This window comes from Amblyomma mixtum, chromosome 3, assembly GCF_055824585.1.
Source record: "Amblyomma mixtum isolate Tamu chromosome 3, ASM5582458v1, whole genome shotgun sequence".
NCBI classification, from domain to species: domain Eukaryota; kingdom Metazoa; phylum Arthropoda; class Arachnida; order Ixodida; family Ixodidae; genus Amblyomma; species Amblyomma mixtum.
In genome coordinates, this window is record NC_143014.1 from 166991310 (window position 1) to 167015340 (window position 24031).

General features: G+C 44.7%; 1 protein-coding gene across 10 annotated transcripts in view; it reads right to left on the reverse strand.

Annotated features, from left to right (window-relative positions):
• Nucleotides 1-24031, reverse strand: part of LOC149352622 (sushi, von Willebrand factor type A, EGF and pentraxin domain-containing protein 1-like) — a 268948-nt gene that overhangs the window by 177155 nt on the left and 67762 nt on the right. The window contains exons 1-2 of one of the 10 annotated variants that reach the window (XM_089581807.1): nt 12671-12953; nt 1311-1401 (exon numbers count right to left, since the gene is read on the reverse strand). The exons of the other annotated variants lie outside the window; for them this stretch is intronic. Coding sequence (XP_089437933.1) covers nt 1311-1401; nt 12671-12941 — 362 coding nt within the window. The 5' untranslated portion in view covers nt 12942-12953. Of the gene's footprint in view, nt 1-1310; nt 1402-12670; nt 12954-24031 lie in introns of those variants that run through there. 10 annotated transcript variants of the gene reach the window in all.

The window sequence follows — 24031 nt, forward strand, 5'->3', positions numbered from 1 at the left end:
TCAATGCTTACATCAGACAGCAGCAAACGTATTACCTACCTTGTGATCTGTACAAGCACCACCTACTATATCCCCCTGACCACATCAGCTGACAGGTATGTGGCGTCTACCTTGACAGTATGCATGCGTATTACGCAACAGCGCTAGAGCGAACGTCCGGATTAAAATGCGTCCGCGCTGTCACACTAATTCAGGATCAGTCGAGAGGATTGGGACGTCGCATATTGAGCTCTGGAATTAAACTGATTAAAATTCTAGTTAAATTGTGACTATAGAGTGATAGCATGAGTAAAATGTCATTATGGCATATAAGCATGTTAAGAAAAGCAATCACGCTGAAGCTAAAATTGGGGTAATTAGCTGGGAACCCAACCCTTGATCTGATTGCGAGTCTGACACAAGCCCTAGGCCATTGAGGTACGATCGTTCGACATGGTTAAGAGGAGATCATGTGTGTTCTGTGTTGTGTCACGTCTTCTAGTGTGCCTACTGGTGTATCCTAAGTAGTATATGTAACAAGAAATAGGTTCCAATTAAGAGTAAATAACCATTATCGCCGTGGCGTCATACCCTTAAGGTGGAGCTTGAGTTTCCGCCTCATTTTTTTCCTCCGGTTCAAGCGCCACTCAGTCATCGCACTACCTGCCACGAAAACACCTACCCCCCATGACGCATACTGCTGGGAGAGCTGGGCCGCTTCTCCTGCTGCACTACGCCTAACACTATGACCATCCTTGGTGACCTGCATCAGCGACGTCATGGGCATCCATCACCCAACGCTGACTTGCAGCCTCAACCCACTCACCTGCACCAGCGATCTGGATCTGGGATGCATGACAAAGATTTTCTCTCTTTCTCTCTCAAGCGAGGCAACGCGGCAAGCAATACATATTCCACCATAACGATGCTGCGAGAATTTTTTAAAATGCTGACGGCAGCCTTCTTGTTCACCAGATAGTTTGTTGACGAAATGTTGCTTAAGGGTGCCATGCATTCAACTTAAACGAAGTTCCCGCGCGCTTAATACTTCCTTTCAGGTTGTAATATCGGATCGGAATGAAACGCGAACAGCGCCAATGAACAAAACACAATATTTTGCATTTGTACAATCAGCTGTAATATAACACTGTCGTGATCCATATTCGTGTGCAATGGAGCCAGAGAACTATATATTCATGAACAGGATGCAAAGTAATATCTCGCTCTAAAAAAGAAAAACAGTGTATCCGCGTGTTCGGTTTCACTTTACTATCGACGATCCGGTTTGCACCCAAAGGAAGCAGAAAAGTGAATGGAGATTGTATAGTTACGTGAGCGTAGTGCCTACGGGAAAGTGTTCCTGGAACTCGCCTTCTTCCTGCACTTGGTCGTGGATTTCCAGGCTTTCTGGCACCGTACACTCTGCACGGGAGGAACAGCGGTTCACACGCGCACAGCAGCAGTTCTTGGGAAATGAAGATGTTTCCAAGCAGTTCTCCGGTAACTCTTGTGTCAAAAAGTTGTTTTACAGCGCGCAAAAAGGGCACACACAGAGCAAAAGAAAAAAGGAGTGTATTGTGTAAAACTGGCATGTATTGGCTCTTGAATTCGCTTGCACTCGCTTACATTGCTCGTTCGTGCCTGCATCGTGCAGTTGGAATGTACCGTAAGGCCGGAATGAAGCGCGAACACTGGAACGAGTCACCCTTAGTGCAGCCAGTGCCGTCTAGCGGCGCCCGCGTTAAACTGCTGACGTGTGCACTGTGTTCGCACTGTCGTTGCTCGACGTGTCGGCTTCGCGATCCCTGTCTATCGCCGGCGTGGCGCTAGCCGACTCATTTTCATACACGCGCTCCCCGCGACCGCGGGTCGAGCGAGTGGGATGACGCTGCTGTTTTGTCTGCTTTAGCCAACCGCCTCATCTCTCGATGCAATGATAAAGCCTGGACGGGCGAATTAACTCGGTCATGGGGGTGCTAGCGGTAGCCGCTTCGGCGTGATACCAGCCACTCTGATCATAGAGTTTCTGAATAATATACCTAGTGGGCACGTTGGCGCCCCATTCTGTGGGAGTTTCTTAAACAGCAATTCATCCACAGCGCGAATGCTGCGAATACAAGGTATCTTATTTGGCTTGGCTAGTGCTTGGATCAGTTTGGTCTGGTGGGTCAGGTTTAACGTCCCAAACCGACCAAGGCTATTAGGAACGCCGTAGTGTAGGTCTGCGGATAATTTCGACCTCCTGGGATCCTTAACGTGCACCGACATCACACAGCGCACAGGCACCTAAGATTTCGCCTCTATAGAGATGCGACCACCGCTGCCGGGATCGAACCATCGTCTGTCGGATGAGCAGCCGAGCACAATAACCACTGAGCCACCGCGGCGGCTGCTAGCGTTACCCTAAAACATGACTGCGGAAATACAAATTTCCGCAAGAAACAGTATTGCGAGGAAACGTTGGTTTACATTCCAAAATATCCTATAATATCTGCCTAGTGTATACGTTGCGATAAATCAACAGAAAAACAGATAGCCGTAATCGAGAACCGAATTTGACCATGGTGAGAGAGTGCTTTCTCTCATGTCGCCATATATATAGTTCACCGCGGAAAACATTTTTTTTTCTTCTTGCGTTTAAGACACACTTTTTGAAATAAACATATCCTTTCAAAAAAAACTGTTAACGGTGCCGTTTTCTCACAGTAAAAAATAGCAACGTTTCATCTGTGTCGTCGTCAATTGAGGTTTCGCGCCCTATGTATATTCCGGCAATGAGAAAGTGGCCCGAACCCTCGCCTTTGAATGAGAAACTTCTTTGCGCGTGCAAAGCGTCGACTCTCACCATGTCCTGGCGCTACGCTTACTGATTTTGTGAAGAAAAACAAGAATTAGGAAGCGGAAACCTGTCCTACCATAAGTAAGTGATAGCCCGGTCCATGTTACGTCCTGCTTGGCAGGCCAGTTGGTGATTCCTACTGAGAACGTGTTTCGGCACGGCAAAATGGGGCGAGACGATGGTTGAAAAAACGTTTTGTGATGTGTTTTCTTCCCTCGCCTGCACCCTGTTTTCTGCGCCGAAGAACTTTTTCAACCTTTTCCCACGCCGATAGCAGGTCACAAATCAACCACGGTCTTGCGCTAATCATGTAGAGCAGCTGAAAATCCTATGTATATTCCCGCAATGAGAAAGTGGCCCGAACCCTCGCTTTTCAACGAGAAACTTCTTTGCGCGTGCAAAGCGCTCTTCACAAATCCGCTCTTCACTGAAACAGCATGAAGACGTACTTACTAGCTTTATGTGATATGCTCGATACCCTTCACGGTGAAAGCACGTTACATCTGTGAAATTCACCGTACAGAAGCACAGTTATTGTACCCATGCATTCTTGGTGGGGGCCATATTCTTGCATTGCAGTTCTTGCAGACTATGGATGCTTCGGATCACAAATCAACTGAATGTGTAGCTGGATAACTACATCACCACAAAGAGAACAGAACATCAATGAAAACAAAACTGAACAATGAAAAAAAATCTAATGCACACAAACGTCACCAAGACACCAAATGTCAATTCGAAGCCACTTCTTCCCGGCCTGCCTAGGGTATCCTTGGTGGTTAAAGCAAGGATCAAGTCCAGGGCCGCCTGGTTTCCTTCTAGTTAATATTTAGAAAGTCTATGACTATTATGGACCTTTCGTCTGCATATGCGTGGAAGATGTAACACGGCCGGCAAAAATCAAATCAAATCAAATCTTTATTTCAGCGTCGCAAAAATGCTGAGGGTCGTGGACAAAAAGCCTCTTTATGGGCTTGACTAGGCCCACGGCCCTTTTCTACATGGCAGCATGGCATACAGCAAGAGAAAATTGTTCCAAGTTAATTTTACACAGCTCTCAGAAAAAAAATAAAAAAGGAAGACAAATGAAAGTTCACAGAAGGTAAGCGACTTGGTACAGTTATTAGGAATATAAATACAGGCATGTATCAAACAAATCTACTATGAAGGCAGTTCTTAATAGCATAGAATATTGCATGAAATGTCAACAAGAGAATGACTGCAATAAAAATTAAACAATGACTAAAGAAATAGAAAATTCGTAACGAAAAGAAAACCGAAAAAAAAGAGACTTCTACCTACATTTGTTTAAGTATGAGGGAAGGAGATGACGCAACATTTGAAGTCCATAATTTGTTCGTTAGTATGGAATTTCCCAGGTTTCAGCTTGTCGTGTAGTACGAATACTAGTTTTTAGCTTTAGGTTTGCAATCTTAACTAATGCGGCATTATTCTTTTTTATGCCAGCTTCATAGCGCCTGAACAAGTTAGCATCGTACATGTCCGGGGATAGGAAGTAAGTTTAATTCAGCAAAAAGTGGTTTTGTGTGACTGTCAAATGGAGTGTTCATGATGGCGCGAATTGCTTTCTTTTGAGGAATGTAGAATTTATTTTTATTTGAAACAGTAGTAGTGCCCCATACAAGGTGACAGTAGTTTAGACTTGATAGAAATAATGAATTATATATTAGAAGTTTAATGCATTTTGGTAAATATGACCGTAATTTTGAAAGAATAACAGACACGCGAGAGACCTTTGTAGCAACTGATTCCACTTGCAAGTTCCATGACATGTGTTCATCGAAGAATACTCCGAGACACTTGACTGCAGGCACAATGTCAATTACTGAATCATTCAGCTTTAAAGCAGGTAACTTGCCCAATATACGGTTTTTTGATCTGAAGAAAACAGCTTTAGTTTTTTTTTTGTATTTACATTTAGTGAATTTGAACTCCAGGATGATAATTCTACGAGTGCTTGGTTGGCGTCCTTAATTATGTCAGCGGGGTTTGATCCGGTAAGAAGCATGGTGGTGTCGTCAGCATACATGACAAACTTTACTACACTGCTAATGTTTATGAGGCCATTAATTTAAATACAAAATAATAGAGGCCCCAGGATACTTCCTTGTGGTACACCTGCAGTAATCAACTTCAAATCAGAATTTTTATTATTAATGACCACCATCTGTTTACGGTTCTGCAGGTAAGACTTCAACAGTTGTAGAAAAGTGCCACGAAAGCTATAGTGACCTAGTTTTTCCAAGAGAGTGATATGATTAATATGGTCAAATGCTTTAGAGTAATCAATAAATACACCTAATGTGCACAATTGTTTCTCAAATGAATCTAGAATAATTTCCTTTTGTGTTAAAAGACCAGTTTCTCTCGACAAGCCTTTTATAAAACCAAACTGAGCGCTAGTAATGATATTATGTTTTGTCACGAAAGATATCATCCGGCAGTGTATTAGTTTTTCTAAGCCCTTTGAGAAAACCGGGAGTATAGAGATCGGCCTGTAATTCGAAAGATCACGTAGATCCCCATCTTTGTGTAAAGCTATGGCTTTTGCAATCTTAAGTTTCGTTGGAAAGGTCCCGCAGCTGATGATAAGATTAAACAGATGTTCTAGTACAGAAGAAATAATATCTAACACGTGTTTTACAGGTGTAATCTGCAGACCGTATGCATCGCAAACGTTGCTTTTTTTTATAGATGCCAAAATGCTGCGTACTTCGTTTGCCGTAGTGGGAGAACAAAACGCGCTGTTGGATGTAGTTTAAGGTTTCAAGTAACGCATGCAGTTTTGATCATGAGTGCTATTTGTTAGGGACACAAAGTGTTCATTGAAACAGTTTGCTAATTTTGTATCGGAAATGATTTCGCCTGCCACAGTTACTTCATTTATTCGAGACTGGTCATTTACCCCCGACGCAAAATGAAATTTAGACGCTTCCAAGTTAATTCTGATTTCTTAATAACACTGTCATTGAACAATTGCTGCAGATACCGCTTTTTTTCATACCGTATGAGGCTATTAACTTTGTTTCTTTGTGTTTTAAATTGCCGTAGTGCATCATTGTCTTTGTGTACGAGGAATTTTTTGTATAATTTGTTCTTTTTACGAATTTCTTTTAAGCATCTCTTTGTTATCCATGGCTTTTTCCCTTTGCGTGTAGGTGTACGTGTCGTGAGAGGAAAACATTTATCATAAACATGTTTGAACTTTGCATGGAAGCAGTCCTAAGCTGTTTCTGGATCTCTAATCGACAGGACTTCAGTCCAGACGACAAGGTTCATTTCACGGCGAAATGATTCCAAACTGACTGTATTTATGTTGCGGATAGTTATCGGTTCTGTAGGTGCAAATTTCGGTTTGTGGATGTGCAGCTTAATAACCAGAAATATGGGCAGATGATCGCTGAAATAAAGCAATAAAGCAATAAAGAGCAATAAAGCAATAAAGCAATAAAAGCAATAAAGCAAGTAGAGCGCAAAACTTCTCGCCCTACCCATGAACCATCAAGTTTCTAAATATTACCTAGAGGGAACGCTGGCACCACTGTCCATGCCAGTTTCCTAAAGACCACATCATCGACCTCGGAAATGCCGAGAAAACAAGGTTTCATGTTTGGCTTGGCTGATGTGGGGACGACAGTGTGGACTGTACCTCGAAATTGGTAGCTGCGCCGCGATCCACCCCTCTGTGCGTCGATTAAGTGGTTTATATACTATATTTTAGAGTGAAAGCACTCATACGCAAACCAACACCGACCAAGAACATTGTCAACGTACGTAAATTCACCGTTCACCATACGCACAATCTTGTGCTGTTGGCCAGCAACCCCAGTTACTACTCGAGCGTACCAGAGTTAAGCTCACGTAGTAACTCGGGTAAGCCTGGTTAAGTTCGGCGGACTGTCACGCCAGCCGCGCGAGAGGTTGCTCGAAAAGAGCAACATGTATCGCTATATCCCTACCGGTGGCTGTGATAGAAACAGCCACCTGCCAGTGCAGAGGTGCATCGCTTAACCACTGCGCCACTGCCCTGGTAGTGGCATGAGGACTCGCCGTCATCAGTGAATGTTAAGTAGAGAATAACCAATTCTGCATATATGGGCACTAACCCACTAAAGATATCCCGTCATATCCTTAAGGCGGAGCTTAAGTGTTCCCTCCAGTTCAAGAGTACACACCTGCTTTCGCACGTACACTCGATTTAACTACGTGAAACCCCTAAAAAAATTTTCAGTTGTTCAATAGGTACAACGGAAGTCAGTTTTTTCTCAGTTCTTTTTTTCGTTGATCGCTGGGGATTCCTCCGCTCTTGCCATTCTTTCCTCCTTCCACTGTAGCAAACCTCCGGTTCGAGATTCAGCCGTTCTCGCCATATCCTCCTTCGATAGTAACAATCCTCCGGTTGGGAATTCCATCGCTCTCGCGGTGCTCTCCTCCTTCCACAGTAACCACACTCCGGTTGGGATTCCTTCATTCTCCCCATAGTCTCCTCCGTCTACTGTAACAATCCTCCAGTTCGAGATTCCTCCGTTCTCACCAAATCCTCATTCAACAGTAACCATCCTCCGGTTGGGAATTCCATCGCTCTCGCGGTACCCTCCTCCTTCCACAGTAACCACCCTCCGGTTGGGGACTCCTTCATTCTCGCCATATTCTCATCTTTCCACTGTAACAATCCTCCGGTTCGGGATTACCCCGTTCTCGCCATATCCTCCTTCAACAGTAACCATCCTCCGGTTGGGGATTCCGTCGCTCTCGCGGTACCCTCCTCCTTCCACAGTAACCACCCTCCGGTTGGGGACTCCTTCATTCTCGCCATATTCTCATCTTTCCACTGTAACAAACCTCCGGTTCAGGATTACCCCGTTCTCGCCATATCCTCCTTCACTGTAACCATCCTCCGGTTGGGAATTCCATCGCTCTCGCGGTACCCTCCTCCTTCCACAGTAACCAAACCACCCTCCGGTTGGGGACTCCTTCATTCTCGCCATATTCTCGTCTTTCCACTGTAACAATCCTCCGGTTCCGGATTACCCCGTTCTCGCCATATCCTCCTTCAACAGTAACCATCCTCCGGTTGGGTATTCCATCGCTCTCGCGGTACCCTACTCCTTCCACAGTAATCACCCTCCAGTTGGGGACTCCTTCATTCTCGCCATATTGTCGTCTTTCCACTGTAACAATCCTCCGGTTCGGGATTACCCCGTTCTCGCCATATCCTCCTTCAACAGTAACCATCCTCCGGTTGGGGATTCCGTCGCTCTCGCGGTACCCTCCTCCTTCCACAGTAACCACCCTCCGGTTGGGGACTCCTTCATTCTCGCCATATTCTCGTCTTTCCACTGTAACAATCCTCCGGTTCGGGATTACCCCGTTCTCGCCATATCCTCCTTCGACAGTAACCATCCTCCGGTTGGGGATTCCATCGCTCTCGCGGTACCCTCCTCCTTCCACAGTAATCACCCTCCGGTTGGGGACTCCTTCATTTTCGCCATATTCTTGTCTTTGCACTGCAACAATCCTCCGGTTCGGGATTACCCCGTTCTCGCCATATCCTCCTTCAACAGAAACCATCTTCTGGGTGGGGATTCCATCCCTCTCGCGGTACCCTCCTCCTTCCACAGTAACCACCCTCCGGTAGGGGACTCCTTCCTTCTGGCCATACTCTCGTCTTTCCACGGTAACAATCCTCCGGTTCGGGATTAACCCCTTCTCGCCATATTCTCCTTCAACAGTAATCATCCTCTAGTTGGGGATTCCGTCGCTCTCGCGGTACCCTCCTCCTTCCACAGTAACCACCCTCCGGTTGGGGACTCCTTCATTCTCGCCATATTGTCGTCTTTCCACTGTAACAATCCTCCGGTTCGGGATTACCCCGTTCTCGCCATATCCTCCTTCAACAGTAACCATCCTCCGGTTGGGGATTCCATCGCTCTTGCGGTACCCTCCTCCTTCCACAGTAACCACCCTCCGGTTGGGGACTCCTTCATTCTCGCCATATTGTCGTCGTTCCACTGTAACAATCCTCCGGTTCGGGATTACCCCGTTCTCGCCATATCCTCCTTCAACAGTAACCATCCTCCGGTTGGGGATTCCATCGCTCTCGCGGTACCCTCCTCCTTCCACATTAACCACCCTCCGGTTGGGGACTCCTTCATTCTCCCGATATTCTCGTCTTTCCACTGTAACAATCCTCCGGTTCGGGATTACTCCATTCTCGCCATATCCTCCTTCAACAGTAACCATCCTCCGGTTGGGGATTCCATCGCTCTCGCGGTACCCTCCTCCTTCCTCAGTAATCACCCTCCTGTTGGGGGCTCCTTCATCCATATTCTCGTCTTTCTACTGTAGCAATCCTCCAGTTCGAGATTACCCCGTTCTCGCCATATCCTCCTTCAACAGTAACCATCCTCCGGTTGGGAATTCCATCGCTCTCGCGGTACCCTCCTCCTTCCACAGTAACTACCCTCCGATTGGAGACACCTTCATTCTCCCCATATTCTCGTCTTTCCAGTGTAACAATCCTCCAGTTCGGGATTACCCCGTTCTCGTCATATCCTCCTTCAACAGTAACCATCCTCCGGTTGCGAATTCCATCGCTCTCGCGGTACCCTCCTCCTTCCACAGTAACCACCCTCCGGTTGGGGACTCCTTCATTCTCGCCATATTCTCGTCTTTCCACTGTAACAATCCTCCGGTTCGGGATTACCCCGTTCTCGCCTTATCCTCCTTCAACAGTAACCATCCTCCGGTTGGGGATTCCATCGCTCTCGTGGTGCCCTCCTCTTTCCGTGGCAGCCATCCTCTCATCTTTCCGTCCTTTCTCCGCCCTCGCCTTACTCTCCTTATTGCACTGCAACAATCCTCCAGTTCGGGATTCCTCCATTCTCGCCATACCCTCCTTCAATGGTAACCGTCCTCCAGTTGGGATTCCTCCGTTCTCGCAATACCTACCTCCTTCCATGGCAACCACCCTCAGGTTGGGTATTCCTTCACTCTCGCCATACCCCCCTCCTTGCACAGTAAGATTCCTCCTCTTTTCAGCGTAGCTACCTTGCGGCTCATTCTCATGGAAACCACTCAGTGGTTTCGTCTTTTTACATTCTCGGCGTACACTCCTCCTTTCACAGTAACCACTCTCCGAATGGTTCCGGTGGTAACCACCATCAAACAGTTACGCATTCCTCCACTCACGTCATACCTTCATCCTTCCACAGTAACCACCCCCCGAGTGGTTTCCACGACAACGCGCCCACCGATTACACCGAATGCTTAAACTACTACTACGACGACGACGGTGACGCGAAACCCAGGAATGGCATCTTAAGAGCTGTCGCAGTAAAGCACAAATGCTTACGAGCGATTCCGGTCGGAGCAGGAGGCCAGTTTAAAACGTCGTTTCTATGCGCAAGGCCCTGCGCTGCAGAATGGCGCGCTTGCGCTTGAAGTGTAGCTGAAAGACAATTTACATAAGTCGTGATGGCGGTCCACGATGGCGATAGAGAGCCAGGTGACAGCGACATCAAGTGAGGAGTGCAACTGAAGCGCCAAAATTTTCGATGAGGACGGCAAAAGTAAGTGAAAAATAATTGCTGACACATTTGTGGTCTTTTAACCATTTAGGACACCACTGCAGTCACTGGCTTCAAAACTACTTTGGTTGAGTACAGTTGATTGGAATGTAGAGCGCTTTTTTATTTAAAAAAAATATTTATGTTCGCATTCTCTCGCGGCAGTGGGCAGCGGCTCTTATGCTTTCCGCAGGCTGCCGGCTACTGCCGTCCTTGGCCAGCGTATTTTGTCATCCAATGACTTCGTTGAGTGCGGCTGGTCGCCTTTTATAAGCGTTAATATGGAGTACTTTGTTACTTTTTGTCCTCGTGCTACGTTCTCGTCGGCTACGTGTGCGTGCTTGTTTTTGCCATACGAGCCACAGTTCCAGTCGCACGGTTTTGACACTGTTGCCTTCGGATAGACGGCGTGGGTCGAGATTAAGAACGCACAGCATGTGAACAACTGGTGCTCCGTGGGAAAGTGTCAAAGTGAGAACTCCTCTGCTAGCATCACAGTGCAACGTTAGAGTGTTGAAGTCGCTGTATTGTGGAATGCCGTTGCCACTTAGTTCCTGTACCAGCTTCAAAGGTGCCTTGTAACATCATTATGGGAGGAGCCAGATGTAACTTTCGGATGATCACTGGGTAGTTACTACGAAAATACATGTTTCGTAGTGAATTCTGTTAATTTACTAGCACCTGCTGTGGGACTAAACGATTGTGCTTTATGTTGACTCTACCGAGTGAAATATGCCATGAGTATTATATATACTCGTGGCGTAGAAACGCTGCGATAAACGTGCACTTGGCAGTGATTTGAAGATTACATTTGCGTTACATCCCTCTAAATATTGGGAAACGCTTTGATGATGCAGAAATCTATCGCCCTATCCTTCGCTAACACGAAGTGAATGCAGTCTTAAACGTTTATTTTATGCACATATTACTGTGAACTGAAAATAATTGCAACTGAAAAGGATTTTCTACAAATTGATGGCTTGCGGTTTATGCGGATTAACGTCGCAATGTGACTCAGGCTATGAGGGGCTGTACAAATTGTGTTTTTTAAATGATAGGTTGATGGGATACTACCTTTTTATGTTACTTTACTATCATAAATCTGCAAAGAGAGTGCTGTGTGTCACATGCCATGGCCTTCACAAAATCTCGGATGCTCAAGTACTTTGGGCGTTAGGCCCAGAGCAGTCTGTAATGAGGTTACTTGTTCTATCGAAATCTTCACTGGTAGTTTCCTGGTAGTATCATTGTGTGGGCACTTCGTTGTGTTTCACCTGGTCTGCGTAGGTTTTGATCGTATTGACGGAAATGTCTCCCCTCCATAAGTTCTAAAAGGCGGCCGTTAAATCACTGTGAAAGTGCCGCGTTTTTTACAGAACTCTTATTTCATTTAGGCACAACAGGCAACTAGCTTATTCTCTGTACATGCAACTTGTCTAATGGGTTGTCTAGCGGGTCAATCATAGTCAAAGCTTGTGTTGTGCTATTCAACGAATAAACAGACTTTTATAACAAATTTCCACTCCTGTCTCTTTATGTGAGCAAAACTCCATCACTCCATCATCACAACTGTGTCACAACACATTGCTCGCAAATTTCAGTGCGGAAAAACAGCTCCCAAGAAAGCTACAAATACACCTAAAAATGTGCCTCTCGGGTATTAAGACCAATAGCTGGCCCTGCTGGCACGTTCACACCTTTCAATTCAGTGTCACAGACGAGGTGAGGGCAAAGGAAGAAGACATAACCAGAACGGGCTGTAGAAAAATGGCGCTTGAAGTCGGCACTCGTCGTCTTGGCCCTCGTCTCGTGTGTCGTAAAGAACCTCGAGGTGTTCGAAGATTTATTTTTACCTTCAAAGAACGCATGGTTATGAGGTCACGACATTTCATGGTTTTTAGTTACGGCGTTATTGTCTAGTTCGCCCCACCCTTCGAAGACGGCGCTGGCTCCGCACGAAAAGCCGCATGTAACGCTTGGGCTTCTATGCAAGCAGCGCTACATCTCTACACCCACCTTCTGTAGCTCACATCTGATTTTTATCACTCAACTAGAAGATCGGCGCAAAAGCAGGAACACCAGGGGTCGATGCGCTTCACAAAATACTCTAAGAACCTGCGGAGCGTGTGTGCAGGCCACAGCCAAATTTTCGCACTTCGCTGTCTCTTTGTTATGAGTTGGAAAAAACCATTACCACGGCGTAAGCAAGTGCACGCTGCAAGCATAACAAGCAAGAAACGAAGATAAACCACTTGCCACTTACTGGTTTCTTCGCAAAGCGCTGACCTGGCGCATAACACGGCTGCCATGGCGAGAAGCAATGGGGGCTTCATGGTTTTGCGTGGCCACGTATACCGTGAAGATCGCCACAAGAGTAGCTCGCGAATGCGATCCGTGTTCCTTGAGCGGTGCTTCCCCCGACTGTCTGCGACGCGGAGCAGCGACACTTGACTCGGAGTCGAGATAACGAATGCCCGACGGGATGTTACCGCCACTTCAGCTCTCATTTCATACCGTTGGTTCCGCTTTTGCATCGAGCAATCTGGGGCAACGACTCTACACGATGGCAGCTGTTAAGAGGGGGAACTTCTTATCAGAGCACGCTGATGGTCTTGAGACGCTGAATACGGCTTGAAATCTTACCAACGCCTTCTAGTCGGTTCAGACCCGCAGAAGATTCATTCTCTCTCATTATTCCTAGAATTCAAGCATCACAGCACTAAAAGCTCACGTATATTCCCCCTCTCTTGCTTTACGCCGTACAATAACAAGTCGTAACCTTTTCACACATATTTCCATTCATTGCCTTCAGATAGCTCGCACGTAAAAAAGTCTCTCGCATCGCCAGTTCCAGCCACCGTAATAGTGTAACTCCCACAAGTCCATTCCCCGAATTTGCAGCAGTCATTCTTGTTGCGCACATGACTGGAATAGCCTGCCCACCTATGTTGGCACGTTGAATGACCCACTAGCATTCAAGCGGCTCATCAAAACCTTTCAATGTAATTTTTATTGTTTCTTTCCATGAAATTCCTACTGCTTCATGTAGCGTCTCAACATGAGACTTTTTAATAAATAAATGAAACTCGCTTTGCTATATCCCTATCTCCTGGCGTTATACCAATAATTTTCCTTTATATCTGTGAGTTCGGTGCCAGCGATTTTATTTATTTATTTGGAATACTGCCAGTCTCTAGCTGAGACCATTGCAGGTGGGCATTACATATATCAGATTTAACACAGTGAATCTCATTACTCAAAGCAGCTTTTTGAAATTCAAAACAACAAGGAACAAGGAGAAAGTGATGCAGTGCAGAAAACAAAAACGAAGTTAACAAATTTATACAAGCACTTTCAAGAAAGGCAAGTTCAAAAGAAAACATTGGCACAACAGACCGCATACTGCAAGATATCGACGAAACTAATCTAAATCAGACACGTACAAGCGCAAAAAAACACGGAGAGAGGAGAGACTTGGACAACACGAGCGCTTACTTTCAACTGAGGGTTTATTGATACACAAGCGCAATTATATACACCTTGCTGCATAACGTCAAAGTGATAGCCCTGCCGACATCACGTGGCTGCTCCCAAAAACATTATTTCCTTTTTAGTCAGTGTGACAGATGGTGCGCTGACGCAGGATGGACCGGCTTTCCTAATCAAATCTGGCTCTATTATCTCTCTCACATCCTGACAACTACGTTTGGCCACAATCTTGCATGCGCTGAAGACAGGTTTACATGGTTTCTTATTCTTTCCAGCACAATCCTGACAATGTTCAGAAAGATTACCATCTCTATAATTGCCTACCTTCCTCCTGTGTTCCAGTAATCTTTCATTCAGACATCGGCCAGTTTGACCGATGTACCTAGAGCCACACGATAGAGGAATTTCATAAACCACACCAGAAACACAGGCTACAAAAGGATCCCGGTGCTTGATACCGCATGGTGCTTTGGAAAAGGATTAGTCAACTTGACTAATTTTTCCAACTTCTCAGGCGCCGAGAACACTACTCTGACGTCACTGCGTTTCGCAATCTTCTTTAGGCAATGCCAGGTGTTGCGCAAATAGGGGATGACTACCGTTCTGTTTCCATTTGCTTCGATCTGGTACTTGTCTTTTCTCTTTACGGTTTTCAACATTCCTTCAGATACGGATACAATGAGGCTTGTCGGGTACCCAGCTGACTGAAGACGCGTCACTTGCTTTTGGAAACCATGGCTCAGTGAATGGCAACACGACTTTTTCAGTGCATTATTTAGGCATTGCTTAGCGATTGCTCTCTTAACAAGTTTTGTATGAGATGAATGAAACGGTAAGAATGAAACGTCAGCGCACCATCCGTCACACTGACTAAAAATGAAATAATGTTTTTGGGAGCAGCCACGTGATGTCGGCAGGGCTATCAGTTTGACGTCATGCAGAAAGGTGTATATAATTGTGCTTGTGTATCAATAAACCTTCAGTTGAAAGTAAGCGCTCGTGTTGTCCAAGTCTCTTCTTTATCCGTGTTTTTTTTTTGCGCTTGTACGTGTCTGCTATGAACCAACTAGCCCAAAGGTCTGTGCTCCTAATCCAAATCGTCGGTGTTTTTAAAACACAGTATCTACTTCAGAGCAAAAAAAACTGAAAGTGAATCCGCGTTAGTAATGGATGCATCTAGGCTATTACATTCTCTTGTTACTAGCGGGAAGAAAGAGTTTTTAAAGGTATCACTGTGATGTACATATTCAGTTAGTGTATTCGCGTGCTGGTTTCTTAATGCTCGTTTCTGTGGCAGTGAAACATACTTTAATGGATCAACCTTGAACATGTTATGAAGAAGCTGATACAGGAATTTTAGAAGCGCGCGCTTTGCCCTAGTTGATAGTGTTTCGAGCCCGGAGGTTGCAGCGAGTTCAGTTGGCGAGTCTGTTTGTTTTTACCTATTGTGAATGAACCTCAGTGCTTTACGCTGTATTCTTTCAAGTCGTGAAGTATTTGTGGCTGTCTGAGGAAACAAACTGTGTTAGCATGCTCTAGTACATGTCTAATAAACGTTTTATAAGCTAGAAGCTTAGCTTGTGCTGGAGCAAAATGAAGACATCTTTTAAGAAAAAACAGTTTCCGTAATGCAGTTGAGGTGACGTTTTGGATATGTTCGCCCTATCTAAGATCGTTAGTTAGCGTAACACCTAAATATTTGTATTTGTTAGCGTGGGCCAGCGAAATACCATTTATTGTGTACACAAAGTACGATGGTTGCTTTTTCCTGGTTACTGTAATTACTACAGATTTCTTTGTGTTAATTGACATCTGCCAGATATTACACCAATGACCAAGTTTTTGTAATGATCTGTTAAGTATGACATGGTCTTCAGGGCTCCTGATTTCTCGGTAAATTATACAGTCGTCAGTAAAAAGCTTGATGTTGCAGTTAATATCGGTGGTAATGTCATTAATAAAGATCAGAAAAAACAAAGGTCCAAGAACAGAGCCCCTAGGAACCTCGGATGAGACTGGTACCGATTTGGATTTGACGTGATTGTATAGAACGAATTGTAAACGCTGCTGTAAGAAGTGTTCCACCCGAGCCACAAGTTCTCCATCGCCGATGAAACCCCGCAGCTTTGCGATTAGCTTGGAATGGCAAACACAGTCGAAGGCTTTAGCGAATTCGAGTAATATGATGTCAGTTTGGCTGTTGCTGTAAATACTTAGAGCAAGCTCATGCACAACTTCTGTTAGTTAAGTAGTTGTTGCTAGGCCGCGGCGGAATCCATGTTCGTGAGGTGATAATAAGTTATTGCGCTCTAGAAACTCTGTTAGGTGCTTTGAAATTATGTTTTCCAGTATCTTGCTTGAGGTACTAGTGAGTGATATCGGCCTGTAGTTTGAAACTAAAGAAGTGTTGCCTGATTTATGAATCGGTAATACCGTTGCGATTTTCCAGTCATCTGGTAGCCTGGAAGTACTAAGGGATTTGCGATAGATTATACCTAGGTATTTGCTGCATGGTTCGGCATATCGTTTTAAAAAGGCATTTGGTATTTCATCGGGACCACTTGCTTTTTTATTGTCCAGACCGAGCAGTACATTGAAAATACCAGCGTCGGTAATAATAAGGCTTTCAATTTTCGGAGCACTGTATAATTCGATTTCGGGTACAAGACAGTTATCTACAGTGAAAACCGAACGAAAGAAATCATTATGCTGGTTTGCTTTTCTAACATTTTCTTCAACTGGCAGATAAGACGTGTCGTTTTTGTGGGCGCTAAAATGTTTCCAGAATCTTTGCGGATTATTCAAGAGAAAACTAGGAAGTGTAACTTGAAAATAGTGTTGTTATTTCTTTTTTGCTTTTTGTTTAAGGTCTGAAAGAGCACATGCTAGCCTTGATGTTTTTACCACGGTTACTCCCTTGATCTTGATGTTCTGTTTAAGCCGTTTAACACGCCGTTTTGCTTGAATGACTTCACATGTAATCCAATTATATTTTGTTGGAGGGCGTTTTGATATCAGGGGTACAAAATTAGATATACCAGGTGTCCCAGCTAAATGTAACCAAGCTTTTAAAAAACACGGGGTATCCTAGCCGTCTGAAACCAAATGAGGGTTGTTTAGAGTCGCGTGAACAAGTCTGCAGTATTTTTTTCGTTCTTCAATGTTGACTAATTAGTCAAGCTTAATTAACTATCTTTTTAATTATTGACTTGATGAACAAAGTGTAAATGGTAAAGTTGTAGATCGCTTTGAGAAACAGGTTACTGAGACATTTGCAGCAAAGTAATATTTACGTAAAGTAGTTTTTTTACCGGCCTTTAACCATAACCCGCACAATAAGAAAAAGCTTCCACATGACAACTGTGCCACTTCAACGTCCCAAGACGCGCCTTAAAGAGTAAAATACGTTTTTTCTGCAGTCCTCTCCTCGATGAGACTTTGGGTGCACATTGGAGCAGAGAAGTGAGCGAGCAGCTGGTCACGTGGCAACTTTCTTTTAAGGCCAATAAATGAAGCCACGTAAATCGTAACTTGGCGGAAACAGCACTACTAGCGGTTTTTCGAGCTGATCTAAAACTTTCGCATTGACACTCTCTTCCTGAAGTCAATAATTAAAAAGTTAACTAATTTATTTATTACTTATTTATCAAATACTGCCAACTGCCTCTTGGCAGTCAAAGCAGGAGTGGATACTGTGTTCTTGAACAATTGCTAAGGTGAGTTTAACAACGGCAAAGAAAGAAAACATGCTATTGACAATCAGCCACCAAGGAATGTGCACAATCAAAAAACACAAAAAAAGAAAGAAGGAATACACTTTGAATACACTTTGAATACACTTTGTAAGGCGGACGGCAAAGCAAGAAGCGTTGTAAAGAAATACTTGCTGCATCATAGATAATGTGACACGGCCGTAACAAAAGATTCAACTGAGGGCATGTCAGCTACTTCATAGGGTAAGGCGTTCCACTCGGCTGAGGTTCGAGGAAAGAATGATGAACGGTAGGCGTTAGTTTTAACCTGTGGCATTACAATTGTTTTGCTGTGCTTGCCTCTCGTTTTCCTGGATTCGTTGAAGTGCATGTAAGTATGAAAATTTAATTTGACATGGTGGTTGACAATACTGTACATCATTTGTAGGCGGTGTAGTTTACGGCGCTAATTAATTAACTTTCAAAAGCGAAAAAAATACTCAAGACTAGGCCACGCGACTATGAACAACCCTCAGTTGGTTTCACTGGACTAGGACACTTCGCCTTTTTTAAAAGTTTGGTTACATTTAGCTGGGACACCCTGTACAGTGGCCTACAGTGTTCTCGAACGCAAGCCAAAGAACATTTATATCAGTATCTGTATTGTACAAAAATGCGGAAAAAGAATCAAATTCATGTTCGGGATACGTAAGTATGCTTGCATCGTCAGCTAAGTCAAATCTAGGTACATTTGTTGAAATGGTTCGAGTCGTCATGGCAATTCCTAGGGTAGTACGCAGACGGGAATGTCATGGTCAGATATCTCATTGATGATGTCAGTCTTTGTCTTTTGGATTGGAAAATTATGGCTGGCTATTGGGGTTTAACGTCCCAAAGCAACTCAGGCTATGAGGGACGCGGAAAAATTATCGCTAAGGAATATAAGATCAAGTATGTTTTTCGATGTATCTTGTGTGCGCGTTGGACATGAAACTGTTTGATAAAGGTTAAAAATTCAACATCAAGTCGACGATCGCATAGGTTGCAGGGGATGAGAGGTGCATGCTATTCCAATCCATTTCAGGCATGTTAAAATCCCCCATGAGTATCACTCGAGAATTTTGATTGCGAATATGACATTGCATATACCCATGAGTGATAGTTATACATTCATGCCCTGAAGAAGAGCTCCTGTAAACACAACCTACAAAATATAAGCACCGCTTGCTTGCAAAATTTCAAACCTTTTTCGTTAGCCACAAAGTTTTTGCCCTACAAGTGAAGACACGATATCATTATTATATAGTATTCTTTCGAGGGATATGAACGGAATGCTATTCATGACCTGGGGATATCTACCTGCAAAATGGAGTCCATTCATCTAGGTATTTCAGCTAATGGCTAGAATGTGCTGCAGCTGCCTGCCATTTCACTGCATTCAGGCCTTTATCTACTTCCCAATTTTTAGCCGCCGCGGTGGCTCAGTAGTCATGGCACTAGGGTGCTGATTCGAAAGACGTGGGCTCGATCCCGGCAGTGGCTGTCACATTTCGATGAAGGCGAAATTTTAGAGGGCCGTGTGTACTGTGCAATGTTAATGTAAATTAAAGAACCTTAGGTGGTCCAAATTTTCGGAGCCCCTCACTACGGCGTGTCTCATACCGTGAGCCACTTTGGGACGTTAAACCCCCATGAATCAAACCAAGCTTAACAGATGTGTGCACATCTGTGCACTCTCACCATGCCCGTCTCACCGCATCCGTCATCCGTTGAATAGTTGCATGCCAACGTGCTCGCACGACTACTTTTTCCGCGTTATTTTTCCTACAAGCAGCAAGGCATTGCAATGACTTTTCCCACTCTACAAGAGAAAGCGACAAGAGGTTTACAAGAGAACACGACTTAGCAGTGTATTTTTTTTCTTCGTTGTTATTGCGTTTTGTTTAGGTTCTTTGTGCGTCTTACAACTTTTACAGCGACTGACAATTCTAATATGACCACTTCATTTTTTCCTTAGATTAGTATTTGCCATATGTCCTCCATTCATGCTACTAACACATACCATGTATGTACTATGTATATTTTGCCCTTAATTTTCCCCGTCTACAATAGTTTCTTTTTACTCATTGCCTTGTAACTCATGCTGCATTAATTAGTTTCTCTTCAGAAAGGTGTATGCTTGGGCTTGTTGGTTCATATTTGAAGGGTAAAAAACGTAGCGCAAAGAAACAAGGACACAGAAAGACAGACAACACACGGCGCTAACTTCCAACAATGGTTTTTTTCAGAAAGGAAAGGTGGTTTTATAGTTTCTCTTGTAAATTTGTCGTTCTTTGTCCCCCTTACTCAGTGCCCTTCTGGGCCCTGTAAGATATTATGAATACATAAATAAAGAAATAAATAACCTCACCTTACAAGTAGTGCACCCCCCCCCCCATCACCACCACCACCAATAAAAAAACAGAGCCTTTAAGGAAATAAACGTAAAGTGAGCGAGTTTTTGTTTTCTTCCTAGAGTGTTGAACATTAGTTTAGTTTTCCACCGCAGGGACACCTCTAATATGCACATGTTGGCGAGCTGCGCCACCACGGGTTCCTGGCACATGAGGGCTCCGCCTACCCATGCGTGGCGTTTGGATGTGTCCTGGGAAAAGGGGATCCTGATGGTTGAGCCGACGCCGAGCATTTGGACCTTTAAAACCCCTCGGTGGGGCCTACACACGGCTGTACATACACTCCGGTCTGACCTGACCGTGGGGGAATCGGCAATTGTCATTTACAGATCCTCCTCTACATCTCTCACTTTCTTACCTTCTTTCTCACCACCTTCCTGCCCTCAACTACCTTGTTGATTTTTGTTGTCTCCTGGCGGCAAGGCTTAATCCTGTGTGGCTGACAACCCTGTGGTACCCTTCAATCGGTAATAGCTAGGGAATGCAGCTGGCGGGGCCAGGACTTCCTTGCAAGTCCTGGTCCCTTCCCCTTGTTGAGCACCGCGGTGGATAGTTGGCACCATGGCCGAATGGCTCCATCTTTAATGGCTAACCACGTTTTAGTGCGCTAGCACTATACAACCGCTAACGAATAAGTGGCGGACTATTGAGCGCGGTTTAAAATATCAACCAGCCCGGCTCATTAGACGCTGGTTTGTGTGTGTGTGTGTGGGGGGGGGGGGGGTCACATTCAATAATTACCTTCAGCAACTAAATGCATGAAGAAAAAGTCCTGAATGAACTGAAAGAATAAAATGAGACGGCATTGCAAAACAACACCCACTAAGCACACAGTTCTTACCTTCGTATCGAGCATTCTGCCCGACTGCGTGGAGGTAGGCTGCAGAAAAATCCGACTGCCCAAATCCACGACGCTCCTACGTCAAGGGCTCGCACAGCTGCCCAGGCCAATTGCTATGGGCTAAGTATGCATCCCATGACTATCCCACCGATAACTATGAAGATGAACCAGACCTTTCTATAAACTGCGAGGGCAGGCATCCTGCTTACTCACGTGCCTGCCCAGCATGGAAGAAAGGAAAAGAAATTGTCACGTTCAAAGTGAAAGAAAATATAACCTTGACCGAAACACGGAAGCGACTTTCGTTGGTGCAAAATTCAAGCTACTTCGTTGTGGTGCAACAGGTCGCGGCACCACTGCGGCGTTCGGCGCCCGCCCAGACCATACGCAGTGAGACTGGTGGAGGGCCTACCGCGTTCCCGGTGGAAGCAGCTGGCGCTGCTACACCACTTCCAAAGCAGGCTGCGCGGACCGTCAGGCCAGCGGGCCTCAACGCTTCTCCCCACTCGGCGAGGGCTGACACAAATACGCCCGTGCCAACATAACCGGACACAACCCAAGGTAATCCTGTCCCGTCAACGTCAAACAGTTGGGGTCTGACGCCTCAAAACCGACAAGCCTCGAATCCCGAAGCCAATAAGCACAACCTAGGTTTTCCATTCTACATACATAAGGAAAGATGGCATTCATATTACACTTGAATTCTAGGGGGCTTTTAAATGACTGAAGTGGCACAAAGGACAGCTACACCCTCATCTGTTGCCTCGTGTTTACAAGGAACAAATCTAGATCACCGTCACACAGATGTCCTTGAGAAATATAAGGTTTTCCGCCGCGACAGGGAACAGGTGAGCCGGCTCTCTGGAAGGGCAGGCGTCAGTAAAAAGTGGCGCCGCAGTTCCTGAGCTTAAACTAAGAGCTAGACTCGAAGCTGTAGCTGCTTATATACAATACCTTTGCGGTGCGCTCGGTATATCTCGAGCCAGATCTCAAAGTAACTCTACATGCATTAAGATGCCTTTATACAGCTGCTCAAAGAGCCGCATTGGTAGTTGTAGATGTTAACGCACGTTCGTCTTTTTGCGGAAGTGCGAAAACAGATACCAGAGGTGAAATTACACAGGATTTTATTCAGTGTAATAAATTTTGTTAGCTGAACTCTGATGAAACCTATATACTGCTCCCCAAGCTCGGGAAGAATGAACTGTATAGATTAGTCGTTCAGTTGACCGTCTGGTTTCAGAGATTTTAAAAGGAATGTCCTAGTCAACCCATATGGAAGAGATAACCTACCTGTCCTAATGAGTTCCTCAATATCACCAGCTGTCATCCTCACTAGACCGCGGCGTCGAAAGCTGCATTTAGCTTACTGGGCATTGTTTAGACATAAAGCCACTGTGCACAATAAAATCTCAGATAACTTTTGTGTTGAAGAATAAATTACAACTTGACGACTTTTCTTCCTTACTGCCGCACACCCAGCTACCACTCAGCCCTTACCTCTTGTGCGACAAAACCACAGTCTGATGGACACGAGAATTCAAGGAAGCGAAAGAACAGCAGAATAAAGCTGGAGGCATATTTTTTAGAAACCCAGCACAGGTGCACGTTTAAAATTTTTAAAACGCGAGAGCTAAAGCGCGGTGTGTCCGTCGCTGTCCAGAAAAACATCTTGGCAGAGTTTTTTGTCCTGCACAATCTGTTCGACCACATTGAAAAAAATGTGGGAGCAGGTTCATAAACTAATTGACGGGTGCTCCCCTTTCCCAGTTCCTCTTCTAGCAACCCCTGCAACACAAGTAAGCATAGAGGAACAGGCAGACGATATGGGAAGCATTTCGCTCAGTTTCCAGTTGCAAACACTACACACAGTCGTGTTTAGAGTACGAAAATACAACAGAAAAATAAAAAATTCCTACAAGGGGCAGCACTAACGAACCTTTCAATAGTTGACACTCTAAGAAATAAGTGAATAGTGTGTGCTGTAAACAGACCGCGCCAGGCCTCTACGAAATACGTATATTATGAAATACTGGCTAATTTGTCTGAACCCTTTGTAAAAGCACTTTTGAAAATTTTTCACAAAATATGGATATTAGGATAATTTCCGAGCCTCGGAACAAAGGCAATATTGTGCCAGTCTTAAAACCTGGAAAACTGCCGACCTCCTCTATAGCACTTACACGCCCATATGCCTTCCGACCTGTCTAGCTGAATATTTCAAAAGTTCTGAACATTAAGTTGATGATTGTTCTCTCAACCAGAGGACTTCATGATATCCACCACAGTGAATTTTAACAAGTATGCTGTACACCTGTTCATCTCGTACGCCTTGAAAATATTCAGAGATACAGAAAAAATACTCTCTATTGCGTGCCCATCGTTCAGCGTATCAACATGCAAGAGAAAAATGCAGCTGACAACCAAAAAATTAGGAACACGGGAAGATAGAAATGAATTGAAGTTTTCTGCACAAAAATAGGTGGCTGTTTATTTCCCGCTTATGAGACGAATGCACACTGATCCCACCCTCTATCTGAATGAATTCACACTACCACTAAAACACGAACACAAATTTTCAGCTGTAATTTTTATAAAAAAGCTCACATTCAAGCCTCACATAAACACCCGCAAAAAGAAGCCCTTGCGATCTCTTAACATTCTCAAAGTGCTCTCACGAAAACGCTGGGGATCTGATAAGAGATGCCGGTTGCACATTTATCGCTGCACTGTACGTTCTTGTTTGGATTCTTTGTACATAGTGTATGGGTCTGCGAGGCCGTTATACTTAACACGTCTGGACCCAGTGCATAACCAGAATATCCCCCATAAATATTCTTTATGTAGAAATAAATCAACACCCCCCCCCCTCGCAGACAGAAGAACAATGCTTACATGCGCATACTTACAGAAACTAAGGTCCCTACCGAAATACCTCCGTTACACCACAGTTACAGCGGGAACTTCCAAAACACCATTCAATAATAAGCCCCAACTGATTACGCCTTTGTTATTCCACTTAGAGGACAACTGCTAAGAATTTGTAACGCTAGAAACTGCCTAATATCACCCGGAGACTTGACCCTCTGCCAACTTGGTAAAACCTCCCCACTGCATGTGACTTTACACTAACCCGCTTTCGTAAAAAG